Source organism: Nerophis ophidion, linkage group LG08 (assembly GCF_033978795.1).
Source record: "Nerophis ophidion isolate RoL-2023_Sa linkage group LG08, RoL_Noph_v1.0, whole genome shotgun sequence".
Lineage (NCBI taxonomy): Eukaryota > Metazoa > Chordata > Actinopteri > Syngnathiformes > Syngnathidae > Nerophis > Nerophis ophidion.
The window spans coordinates 5310114-5323768 of NC_084618.1; the positions used below are offsets into that span (position 1 = coordinate 5310114).

At 39.2% G+C, this 13655-nt stretch overlaps 1 protein-coding gene across 5 annotated transcripts in view; it reads right to left on the reverse strand.

Annotated features, from left to right (window-relative positions):
* Positions 1 to 833: 833 nt before the first annotated feature.
* entpd1 (ectonucleoside triphosphate diphosphohydrolase 1) overlaps positions 834 to 13655 on the reverse strand; it is a 104355-nt gene continuing 91533 nt past the window's right edge. For all 5 annotated transcript variants that reach the window (XM_061907537.1, XM_061907536.1, XM_061907541.1 and 2 more), the window contains 4 exons: positions 11253 to 11510; positions 8712 to 8825; positions 8507 to 8644; positions 834 to 1148 (listed from right to left, as the gene is read on the reverse strand). In XM_061907537.1, coding sequence (XP_061763521.1) covers positions 933 to 1148; positions 8507 to 8644; positions 8712 to 8825; positions 11253 to 11510 — 726 coding nt within the window. In that variant the 3' untranslated portion in view covers positions 834 to 932. The remainder of the gene's footprint in view (positions 1149 to 8506; positions 8645 to 8711; positions 8826 to 11252; positions 11511 to 13655) is intronic.

Consider the following 13655-nt stretch of genomic DNA (forward strand, 5'->3'; position numbering starts at 1 on the left):
GGTACAAAATGGATGGATGGATGGGATGGACACGTCAGACCACAGAACACTTTTCCACTTTGCATCAATCCGTTTTAGATGATCTCGGTGCCCAGAGAAGCCGGCGGCGTTTCTGGATGTTGTTGATAAATGGCTTTCGCTTTGCATAGTAGAGCTTTAACTTGCACTTACAGATGTAGCGACCAACTGTATTTAGTGACAGTGGTTTTCTGAAGTGTTCCTGAGCCCATGTGGTGATATCCTTTGGAGATTGATGTGGGTTTTTGATACAGGTCACGGTCATTCAATGTTGGTTTCCGGCCACGCTGTTTACGTGGAGTGATTTCTCCAGATTCTCTGAACTTTTGATGATATTATGGAGCGTAGATGTTGAAATCCCTCAATTTCTTGCAATTGCACTTTGAGAAAGGTTGTTCTTAAACTGTTTGACTATTTGCTCACGCAGTTGTGGACAAAGGGGTGTACCTCGCCCCATCCTTTCTTGTCAAAGACTGAGCATTTTTTGGGGGGAAGCTGTTTTTATACCCAATCATGGCACCCACCTGTTCCCAATTAGCCCGCACACCTGTGGGATGTTCCAAATAAGTGTTTGATGAGCATTCCTCAACTTTATCAGTATTTATTGCCACCTTTCCCAACTTGTTTATCAGTTTGAACATCAAATATGTTGTCTTTGTAGCATATTCAACTGAATATGGGTTGAAAATGAATCATTGTATTCCGTTTATATTTACATCTAACACAATTTCCCAACTCATATGGAAACGGGGTTTGAACATTGTTGACATTGACACACTTTGTCATGATGCCTTTGAAAGGAAACGGTACCCACCTGAGTATATAGATGTTATTTTATTAATACATTATCACATTCATACCACAAACGGGAGCAGTGCAGGTACTCACAAACATCTTGCTGTCCTCCACAGAGTTTATATGACCTGTGGCGGCGGCGGCGGTTTGGAGCAGCGACGCCTGCCGGAGTAGACGGCGAGGAGGAGGAGGACGAAGAGCAGCACGGCGATGACGGAGACGATGGAGACGTAGCCGGCGTAGGGCAGCGGGGGCGTGTCCGGCGCCTCGGCGGGGATCATGTTGGTGAGGTTCAACATGTAACCCAAAGTCCAGCCGGCTTCGCTCCCTTTGATCTGAACCACACCAATCCAAATATTATCCACTTTATTTGTATAGCACGATATCAAAAACAACATTCAAGTATTATCCTTAGCTCCACCAATGACTGAATAAAAAATAAAACCAGTACAAAAATAAATACAGTGGGGCAAAAAAGTATTGTGCCCCACTGTAATTTTCATCATAGGTACACTTCAACTGTGAGAGACAGAATGTGGAAAAAAAATCCAGGAATTTTAAAGAATTTATTTGTAAATTATGGTGGAAAATAAGTATTTGGTCAACCATTCAAAGGTTTTGTCTCAAAATCTCACGATACATGGCCCCATTCATTCTTTCCTTAACACGGATCAATCGTCCTGTCCCCTTGGCAGAAAAACAGCCCCAAAGCATGATGTTACCACCCCCATGCTTCACAGTAGGTATGGTGTTCTTGGGATGCAACTCAGTATTCTTCCTCCAAACACCACCAGTTGAGTTGATACCAAAATGGATAGAAGCATTTAAGTCTCACCTTAAAACTCATCTGTATACTCTAGCCTTTAAATAGACCTCCTTTTTAGACCAGTTGATCTGCCACTTCTTTTCTTTCTCCTATGTCCCCCCCTCCCTTGTGGAGGGGGTCCGGTCCGATGACCATGGATGAAGTACTGGCTGTCCAGAGTCGAGACCCAGGATGGACCGCTCGCCTGTATCGGTTGGGGACATCCCTACGCTGCTGATCCGCTTGAGATGGTTTCCTGTGGACGGGACTCTCGCTGCTGTCTTGGATCCGCTTGAACTGAACTCTCGCGGCTGTGTTGTGTTGGAGCCACTATGGATTGAACTTTCACAGTATCATGTTAGACCCGCTCGACATCCATTGCTTTCGGTCCCCTAGAGGTGGGGGCGTTGCCCACATCTGAGGTCCTCTACAAGGTTTCTCATAGTCAGCATTGTCACTAGCGTCCCACTGGATGTGAATTCTCCCTGCCCACTGGGTGTGAGTTTTCCTTGCCCTTTTGTGGGTTCTTCCGAGGATGTTGTAGTCGTAATGATTTGTGCAGTCCTTTGAGACATTTGTGATTTGGGGCTATATAAATAAACATTGATTGATTGATTGATTGATACATGGATGATACAGCAGAGGATTGGGAGAATGTCATGTGGTCAGATGAAACCAAAATAGTGTGAAGTGAAGTGAATTATATTTATATAGCGCTTTTCTCAAGTGACTCAAAGCGCTTTACATAGTGAAACCCAATATCTAAGTTACATTTAAACCAGTGTGGGTGGCACTGGGAGCAGGTGGGTAAAGTGTCTTGCCCAAGGACACAACGGCAGTGACTAGGATGGCGGAAGCGGGAATCGAACCTGCAACCCTCAAGTTGCTGGCACGGCCACTCTACCAACCGAGCTATTATAGAACTTTTTGGTATAAACTCAACTGGTCGTGTTTGGAGGAAGGAGAATACTGAGTTGCATCCCAAGAACACCATACCTACTGTGAAGCATGGGGGTGGAAACATCATGCTTTGGGGCTGTTTTTCTGCTAAGGGGACAGGACGATTGATCCGTATTAAGGAAAGAATGAATGGGGCCATGTATCGTGAGATTTTCAGCCAAAACCTTTGAATGGTTGGCCAAATACTTATTTTCCACCATAATTTACAAATAAATTATTTAAAATTCCTGAATTTTTTTTCACATTCTGTCTCTCACAGTTGAAGTGTACCTATGATGAAAATTACAGACCTCTGTCATCATTTTAAGTGGGAGAACTTGCACAATCGCTGGCTGACTAAATACTTCTTTGCCCCACTGTATGATTAAAAAGGATTTTAAAGGGTAAAACCAATTAAAACAATAAATAAAAATAAAATAAAAAAAATACAGAGGACCACGCAACTCAAAGAATAAAAGTAGGCCTTAAAACGAGACTTAAAACACTTCACTGTGGGAGCAGTTCCAAAATGGAGGGCCAGAGTGTTCCAGAGCTTAGGGCTGACCACAGAAAAGGCCCATGTCTCCCCTGGTTTTAAGTCTGGTCTTGGGCACCACAAGCTGGAGTTGGCTCTCGGACCCATGCTTGCCAACCCTCCCGGATTTTCCAGGGGACTCCCGAAATTTAGCGCCTCACCCAAAGACCTCCCGGGACAAATTTTCTCCCGAAAATCTCCCGAAATTCAAGCGGAGCTGGAGGGGGCGTGGCCTTCAACTAAATACAGAGTCTCGGAAAACTGGTGTGCACAAGCGATCCCCACATGTGCACGCCAGCTTTCCGAGACTCTTATTTTATTAGCGCAGGCAGCATGAAGCAGGGCTTTTATTGTGAAGATAGGAAATGTGCAGTCGGCCTTTAGAGTTTGGACGGAAGGGACGGCGTGAAAGTCTGTTGAAATAAAAAGTGTTTCTCGCCTTCCTCTCTGTCATTTTTTCATAATAATGAACTGGTAGCAGCCAGCGTCATCTCACAAGACCCTCGGGTGCCGTGAATGTCAATCAAGCAAGCTACGGAATTTGCCGCCAATGTTTTTCTTGTAAAGTGTATGGAAGCTGGATGAATTAGATGCCAAAAAGCAACCACTTTCATGTGGTATTGTACAGAAAGGACAACTTTTTTTCTCCTCCATTTGAAAATGTGGGCGTTATCATCATTACTGTCTGATTCCAATCAATGCAAGTCATCAGAATCAGGTAATACACCAACTTATATTCTTGTCTTTGTGAAAGAAAGACATCTATATGTGTTACACATGCTTGTATTATCATTAAACACATTTAACTTGTTTACAAAAATGTCTCTTTCATAAATAAATAAATATAAATGATATATATAAATGAGGTAGATCCCCTCGAGTTGGTCAATTGAAAAGTAGCTCGCCTGCAGAAAAAGTGTGGGCACCCCTGCTCTAGAGAATATTAGCGTCTCCTATTGTCTTCTTCGCTTTATGACACGGGTCTTAAATGGCTCTTTGAATGGCAAAGGATACCGATCCCAGAACCATGTATATCAAATATTTCCGGATGGTTCAACCGCCACCCGCCCGAATCTAATTAAAATCTATTTTTTCGTCATGTCACCCGCCCGATATCCGCGGATGAGACCGCAAACCACGCATCTCTAGTTTAGACACTCCTGATGTAAAGCTTTAAAAACAAAACAGCAAAGTTTTAAAATCAATTCTAAAATGAACAGGAAGCCAGTACAGACTCGCAAGAATTGGGGGTTCTGAACTAACAGCAACTGGGAGAGAGCTTTTTGACTATCCATCCATCCATTTTCTACCGCTTATTCCCTTTCGGGGTCGCGGGGGGCGCTGGCGCCTATCTCAGCTACAATCGGGCGGAAGGCAGGGTACACCCTGGACAAGTCGCCACCTCATCGCAGGGCCAACACAGATAGACAGACAACATTCACACTCACATTCAAACCAATTTAGTGTTGCCAATCAACCTATCCCCAGGTGCATGTCTTTGGAAGTGGGAGGAAGCCAGAGTACCCGGAGGGAACCCACGCACTCACGGGGAGAACATGCAAACTCCACACAGAAAGATCCCGAGCCTGGATTTGAACCCAGGACTGCAGGACCTTTGTATTGTGAGGCAGACGCACAAACCCCTCTGCCACCGTGACTAATGCCAGAATAAAGTCCATTGCAGTAGTCCAGGCCACTTGATACAAAAGCATGCACCACTTGTTCAAAAAGGTTAAAAGATAAAAACGGTTTTACCTTTGCTAAAAGGCGACAATGATAAAAAAACACGATTTTAAACTGCCATTGACTTGTTTATCAAGTTTAAAATCACCGTCTATAGCAGGCCTGGGCAATTATTTTGACTCGGGGGCCACATTTAGAGTAAAAAATGTGTCTGGGGGTTGGTATATATATATATTTTTAGGGACACTAACACAAAAATTCACAATAATGTCTGAATGCTAAAAACTTAATGACAGACCGCCTTAAAAAATGTAATTTTACATTTTTCTATGAACGATAAAACGGGAGGTGGGGGGCGGGGCGTAGTTGGGGGCGTGGTTGAGAGGGGAGGAGTATTGTCACATATGCATGATTGATTGATTGATACTTTTATTAGTAGATTGCACAGTACAGTACATATTCCGTACAATTGACCACTAAATGGTAACACTCCAATAAGTTTTTCAACTTGTTTAAGTCGGGGTCCACGTTAATCAATTCATGGTACAAATATATACTATCAACATAATACAGTCATCACACAGGTTAATCATCATAGTATGTACATTGAATTATTTACAATCCGGGGGGTGGGATGAGGAGCTTTGTTTGATATCAACAGAGGTGGGTAGTAACGCGCTACATTTACTCCGTCATATCTACTTGAGTAACTTTTGGGATAAATTGTACTTCTAAGAGTAGTTTTTATGCAACATACTTTTACTTGAGTATATTTATAGAGAAGAAACGCTACTTTTACTCCGCTCCATTCATGTACAATCAGCTCGTTACTCGCTACTTTTTTTTTCATCGATCTGTTAATGCACGTTTTGTTTGTTTTGATTTTGTCAGACACGCATTCAAAGTAAGATCTACGCATGCTTGCGTTTCACCAATCAAATGCAGTCACTGGTGACGTTGGACCAATCAAACAGAGCCAGGCGGTCACATGACCGTCACACGTCAAATCCGACCTAAAAAAGTTTAAAACCTTATTGGGGTGTTAAAACATTTAGTGGTCAATTGTAAGGAATGTGTACTGTACTGTGCAATCTACTAATAAAAGTTTCAATCAATCAATCAAAAGTGTAAAGGAAAAAAGACACTTTTTATTTCAACCGTACTTTCCATCAAAAGCCTAAAGACTGATCGCACAGTTCCTGTCTTCACAATAAAAGTGCCGCTCCATCGCGCCTGCGCTAACAAAATAAGAGTCTCCGAAAGCCGGCGCAATCAAGCTAGCAAGCTACGGAGTTTGCCGCCAATGTATTTCTTGTAAAGTGTATAAAAACAAATATGGAAGCTGGACAAATAAGATGCCAAAAACCAACGACTTTCATGTGGTATTAGACAGGAAGGAGGAACTTTTTTTCTCCTCCATTTGAAAATGTGGAAGTTATCAGCACTATACTGTCTGATTCTAATCAATGCAAGTCATCAGAATCAGGTAATACACCAACTTATATTTTTGTCTTTGTGAAAGATAAGAATCTACATGTTAAACATGCATGTATATTCATTAAAACACCTTTAACATGTGAACAAAAACGGCAAAATAAATAAATATAAATTATATACTGTAAATATAAATGTGTATATATATATATATATATATATATATATGATATGTGTGTGTATGTATATATGAGGTAGATCACCTCGACTTGGTCATTTATTAAGTAATTGATTAACGTTGAAAAACTTATTGGGGTGTTACCATTTAGTGGTCAATTGTACGGAATATGTACTGTACTGTGCAATCTACTAATAAAAGTTTTAATCAATCAATGAATGCCTACTGAACCTATGGTGCTGTTAAGTTATTGTGGCTCAATGTGCCTTAATTTTTTTTATTTCAATGTACTATTATTTAATATATATTATTCTTTTAGTTGCTTAAGAGATATTCCTGGCTATGAATTTGCTCATTGCTATTTTTATGTTTTTGTGCATTACTTGTTGCCGTAATCATTAAACAAACAGGTTACTCATCAGTTACTCAGTACTTGAGTAGTTTTTTCACAACATACTTTTTACTTTTACTCAAGTAAATATTTGGGTGACTACTCCCTTACTTTTACTTGAGTAATAAATCTCTAAAGTAACAGTATTCTTACTTGAGTACAATTTCTGGCAACTCTACCCACCTCTGGATATCAGTACTTCAGTCATCAACAGAGAAATGTGGACATTGAAACAGTGTAGGTCTTACTTAGTAGGATATGTACAGCCAGCAGAGAACATAGTGAGTTCACATAGCATAAGAACAAGTATATACATTAGAAATAGATTATTTACATTTGGTTATTTACAATCCGGGGAGATGGGATGTGAATGGAGGAGGGTATTAGTAAAGGGTGGAAGTTGCCTGGAGGTGTTGTGGTGCATGTACAGTAGATGGCAGTATTGTCCTGTTTAAGAGTGTCACAACATTGCTGTTCACGGTAGATGAAAGCGTGACTGCAGTTGTTGTGTGTTGTTACCGCCCTGGGAGGACATTAATGAAACTGCCTAACAATAAACCCACATAAGAAACCAAGAACTCGCCCTCGATCATTGTACAGTTATAACGTCGTTGGGCAGACACGCTGTTTATATCGTGGGAAAGCGGACGTGAAAACAGGCTGTCCTGAGCTGGAGGACACGCCCCCTCCAGCTCCGCCGGAATTTCGGGAGAAAATTTGTCGGGAGTCTCCCGGAAAATCCGGGAGGGTTGGCAAGTAAGGATAAAACACTGAATATTAACAAAATATGATTGTCTTGTCGCACCCGCTTTCGATCGACATATTTTACAATCAAGTAAAACGCAACAAAGAGTGAAATATGAACGCGAAGGGTACAAAATAAACCCAACGTTGTGTCCTGAGCAAGACACTTCACCCTTGCTCCTGATGGGTGCTGGTTGGCGCCTTGCATGGCAGCTCCCTCCATCAGTGTGTGAATGGGTAAATGTGGAAGTAGTGTCAAAGCGCTTTGAGTACCTTGAAGGTAGAAAAGCGCTATACAAGTACAACCCATTTATTTATAATTTAACTACAATGTGATATATCTGATACAACACTAAGCTTTAAACATAAACATTGGGGCGGCATAGCTCGGTTGGTAGAGTGGCCGTGCCGGCAACTTGAGGGTTGCAGGTTCGATTCCCGCTTCCGCCATCCTAGTCACTGCCGTTGTGTCCTTGGGCAAGACACTTTATCCACCTGCTCCCAGTGCCACCCACACTGCTTTAAATGGAACTTAGATATTGGGTGTCACTATGTAAGCGCTATATAAATATAATTCACAATTCACTCACAGGGGTTGGGATCCTTTTTTGGCTGAGAGAGCCATGAAAGCCAAATATTTCAAAATGTATTTCCGTGAGAGCCGTATAATATTTTTAACACAGTCAGGTTCAAACACCGATGACATCTATTAAACAGACAAGAAGCAAGGAATTAAACAGAGACAGGATTCAATTTAGCTCAATGAGGAGAAACACATAGACACTGTACCCTTTGTACAGTGTCGTCCCCAGAGAAATCTACGCTCCCTCTTTTATTTGGACTTTCCCTGATTACAACAAAAAAATGCTTGCATCTCTTATTCTTTTTAATAACATTGTTATTCTGAAGCTAACCAATAACAAATCAAATACTTTTGACCATTAATGCGGGTAGAAACGGATAGATGCGCGTCCTGCCACTGACCTTGTGCACGTATCTGATGCTGGAGTACGTCTCGGCGGTGAAGTTGTACCCCTCCGTGAGCAGCGTGATGAGGTAAGTGCCCGTGAAACAATAACCGAATAAATATTTCAACTTGATTTGGGGATTCTGCTGCTGCACCTGCCGGGAAAACAAAACGTTGAGTCCATCACAGCAAGGGGAAGTGAAAAGGTTGGGGCGTGGCCACCTGCTCCCAGGGCGTGGCACAGAAGCCGGCGAGCCTCTCCTTGACCGTCTGCAGAGGCACCGACGTGTCGGTGAGGTTGAGGAAGCTCATGGCGTAGTAGTAGGCGGAGAAGGCCTGCAAGCAAGGGCGTCACACTCATTTTAGATGGGGGACTAAAAAAAAAAAAATCTACTCTGGTAAAATCACGGCACGATAATTGATTAAATTAATAAAAATAATTGACCTACTGAAATGATATTTTCTTATTTAAACGGGGATAGCAGCTCCATTCCATGTGTCATACTTGATCATTTTGCGATATTGCCATATTTTTGCTGAGAGAATTTAGTAGAGAACATCGACGATAAAGTTCCCAACTTTTGGTCGCTAATAAAAAAGCCTTGCCTGTACCGGAAGTAGCAGACGATGTGCGCGTGACGTCACGGGTTGTGGAGCTCCTCACAACTGAACATTGTTTACAATCATGGCCACCAGCAGCGAGAGCGATTCGGACCGAGAAAGCGACGATTTCGCCATTAATTTGAGCGAGGATGAAAGATTCGTGGATGAGGAAAGTTAGAGTGAAGGACTAGGAAAAAAATAAATGAATAAAACTAGACGGCAGAGCGATTCAGATGTTATTAGACAAATTTACTAGGATATTTCTGGAAAATCCTGTATCTGCTTATTGTGTTACTAGTGTTTTAAATGATAAATGGGTTGTACTTGTATAGCGCTTTTCTACCTTCAAGGTACTCAAAGCGCTTTGACACAACTTCCACATTCACCCATTCACACACTGATGGAGGGAGCTGCCATGCAAGGCGCCAACCAGCACCCATCAGGAGCGGTGGGATTTGAACCAGGGACCCTCGGGTTGCGCACGGCCACTCTCCCACTGCGCCACGCCGTCCCTTAAATTCATAAAAATAATTGACCTACTGAAATGAGATGTTCTTATTTAAACGGGGATAGCAGGTTCATTCTATGTGTCATACTTGATCATTTTGCGATATTGCCATATTTTTGCTGAAAGGATTTAGTAGAGAACATCGAGGATAAAGTTTGCAACTTTTGGCCGCTACTAAAAAAGCCTTGCCTGTACCGGAAGTAGCAGACGATGTGCGCGTGACGTCACGGGTTGTGGAGCTCCTCACATCCTCACATTGTTTACTATCATGGCCACCAGCAGCGAGAGGGATTCGGACCGAGAAAGCGACGATTTCGCCATTAATTTGAGCGAGGATGAAAGATTCGTGGATGAGGAAAGTTAGAGTGAAGGACTAGGAAAAAAATGAATGAATAAAACTAGACGGCAGAGAGATTCAGATGTTATTAGACAAATTTACTAGGATATTTCTGGAAAATCCCTTATCTGCTAATTGTGTTACTAGTGTTTTAAATGATAAATGGGTTGTACTTGTATCGCGCTTTTCCACCTTCAAGGTACTCAAAGCGCTTTGACACAACTTCCACATTCACCCATTCACACACTGATGGAGGGAGCTGCCATGCAAGGCGCCAACCAGCACCCATCAGGAGCAAGGGTGAAGTGTCTTGCTCAGGACACAACGGACGTGACGAGGTTTGTACTAGGTGGGAATTGAACTAGGGACCCTCGGGTTGCGCACGGCCACTCTCCCACTGCGCCACGCCGTCCCTTAAATTCATAAAAATAATTGACCTACTGAAATGAGATGTTCTTATTTAAACGGGGATAGCAGCTCCATTCTATGTGTCAGACTTGATCATTTTTGCGATATTGCCATATTTTTGCTGAGAATTTAGTAGAGAACATCCACGATAAAGTTCCCAACTTTTGGTCGCTACTAAAAAAGCCTTGCCTGTACCGGATGTAGCAGACGATGTGCGCGTGACGTCACGGGTTGTGGAGCTCCTCACATCTGAACATTGTTTACTATCATGGCCACCAGCAGCGAGAGCGATTCGGACCGAGAAAGCGACGATTTCGCCATTAATTTGAGCGAGGATGAAAGATTCGTGGATGAGGAAAGTTAGAGTGAAGGACTAGGAAAAAAATAAATGAATAAAACTAGACGGCAGAGCGATTCGGATGTTATTAGACAAATTTACTAGCATCGCTTCCCACCTACAGCTTTCTTCTTTGACGTCTCCATTATTAATTGAACAAATTGCAAAAGATTCAGCAACACAGTTGTCCATAATACTGTGAATTTATGCGACCAAAATGTCCTCTAAAATGCGTGACATCACGCGACGTTTTAGCATGACACTTCCGTGCGAAATTTTAAATTGCAATTTAGTAAACTAAAAAGGCCATATTAGCATGTGTTGCAATGTTAAAATTTCATCATTGATATATAAACTATTATCAGACTGCGTGGTCGGTAGTAGTGGCTTTCAGTAGGCCTTTAATGATTGGAGGATGCGGGAGGAACACTCTTGTGATTTGGATCACATCGGACTGTCTGCCCTGCAGGATGAATTTTGAGGACCAGTCATAGACAATTTTGAGTGAAAAGCTAATTTTGTAAAACATTCTAACTGATTGTTTTCCTGGCTGGGAGACTCTCGGCTTACCCCGAACATGCCCTGCAGGCTGGGCTGGTAGACGCCGTTGAAGGAGCACTGGCTGTGTTTGCACTGGCTGGAGTCCAGGAGGTTTCGCACCACGTCCTGGCATTGTTGGAAGTTTCCTGAGCCGCTGTGCTGGAACCTGGCCGGCGCTCCTTGGGGTTTCCTGTCCGACACGCAGGGGCTGTCGTAAAGGCTCGAGTAGTCCTCGGTTTTGCTGTAGCCCGGGTGCATACACGGGTCCAATACCGTCTGAGGACCCGCCTGGAGGAGGACGACAAAAGGAAAGTCATTACTTTAACTTTTTTTTATAAAAATACAATGGATTTGAATTTGGGAATAAAAATGGTAAACGCTGCGAATTACTGTATTGATATTTTATTACACATGTAAATCTCAAATTCCAAATATTTTTGGGGGTATTTAAAAAAATAATCAGTCTTTTTAAACACATTTTTAGCCTTAAAGATCTGCCATATCTTTTATTAAACAGTGACCACTGGAATTTATTATTTACCAGCCAGGAAATGTATTTGAGGTAATGATATTCAAATAAATATGTGAAAGAATTTCCCCCCAAGTAAATTATTTGCTAAATATAAAAATATGCATATTTAAAAAAATACGTATTGAATATTTTTGGATTATAAAAATTAGTATTCTCATGCTGTAATAATAATGATACCATTTATTAAAAAAAAAAAAATGCAATTATACTTATTTTTTCTCAATTGTAGATACCTATATTTTTTCTATCAAGTCCATGTATATTTATTTTAAAAACCCCAATAATTTTTATTTATTAAAAAAACAAATACTGTTTATAACAATTATAATAATATTGTCATCTTTACAATATTATTATTACCATCAAAATAAAATGATTGTTTTTTCATATGAATAACATAATTGTCATTTTTATTGCATTATTATAATCATTGCTGCTTTTTTTACGGCATTATTATTATAATATTTATATAAAATATACAATATCCAAACATCTTTTACCACTTATCTCAGGTGGAAGGCAGGGAAGACATAATATAATAACAATAATAAGACATATATAATGTTATTTTATTATTATTGCTATCATGCCTTAGTATTATTAAAATTAGGCTATTAAAATATGATATTACTACTAATACTACTACAAATAATAACAAAACAATAATTTTAAGGCGTATATAATATAATCTTTTATAATGGTTATCATGCTTTGATACCAGAATGTATATTATTATAATAACAAACTAATACTAATAAGGCATAATATTAAGGCATATATAATGATAATATTGTATTATTTTTATCATGCTTTAATTTTAGTATTATTTTGTTGTTATACTAATAATAACAAAATAATAATTAAGTATATACATATAATTGATAATGTATTATTATTGTTATCATGCCTTAATATTAGAATGTATATTGTTATTATAATAACAAAATATTAATAACAATGTATTAAGGCATATATAATGAGAATATTATTATTATTATCGTCATGCCTTAATTATTGTATTAATATTTTGTTGTTATAGTAATAACAAAATTATACATATTTATGTTATATATAATGATTTATTATTATTGTCATCATGCCTTATTGAAAATGAATATTGTTATTATAATAACATTTTTAATATTAATATATTAAGGCATATATAATGATCATCTTTTATTATTATTGTTATGCCTTAATATTAGTATTAATATTTTATTATAATAAACTATTAGTAATATTATTACGGCATATGTAATGATAATCCTTTATTATTTTTGTTATCATGCTTTAATATTAGTATTATTATTTTGTTATTATAGTAATAACAAAATAATAATATTAAAGTGTATATATATATATAACGATCATATTTTATCATTATTGTTATCATGCCTTAATATTAGTATTCATATTTTGTTATAACAACAAAATATGAATATTAAGGCTCATATGATATTTTTTTATTATAGTTATCATGCCTTGATATTAGTATTAATATTTAGTTATTTTTATTATAAGTAGTAGTAGTAGTTGTAATTTGTATTTTAATGGCCTAATTATAATAATATTAAGGCATGATATAATTTTAATATGATTATCATTAGTAGTTTCATTATGATTATGACGTAATGATAATAATAATAATAATAAGCTACATTATTTAAAGTATAAAGTACATATAAAAAAGGTCATGGATAAGAAAAATAAATATGGGAATATTTCACTACACCGGGCCAGTACAGGAATATCAGAAATGATTTTGGTCATTTGGGCATAAACTTTCAACTTAAAAGTTTAAATGAGATATTATTGTTATTAAACATGGAGGTCAAAGGTGTGGAAGAAGCCTGTCCAATGTTGCCTTTAAAACCCAGGAGACCTTAAAGCTACAAAGCGAA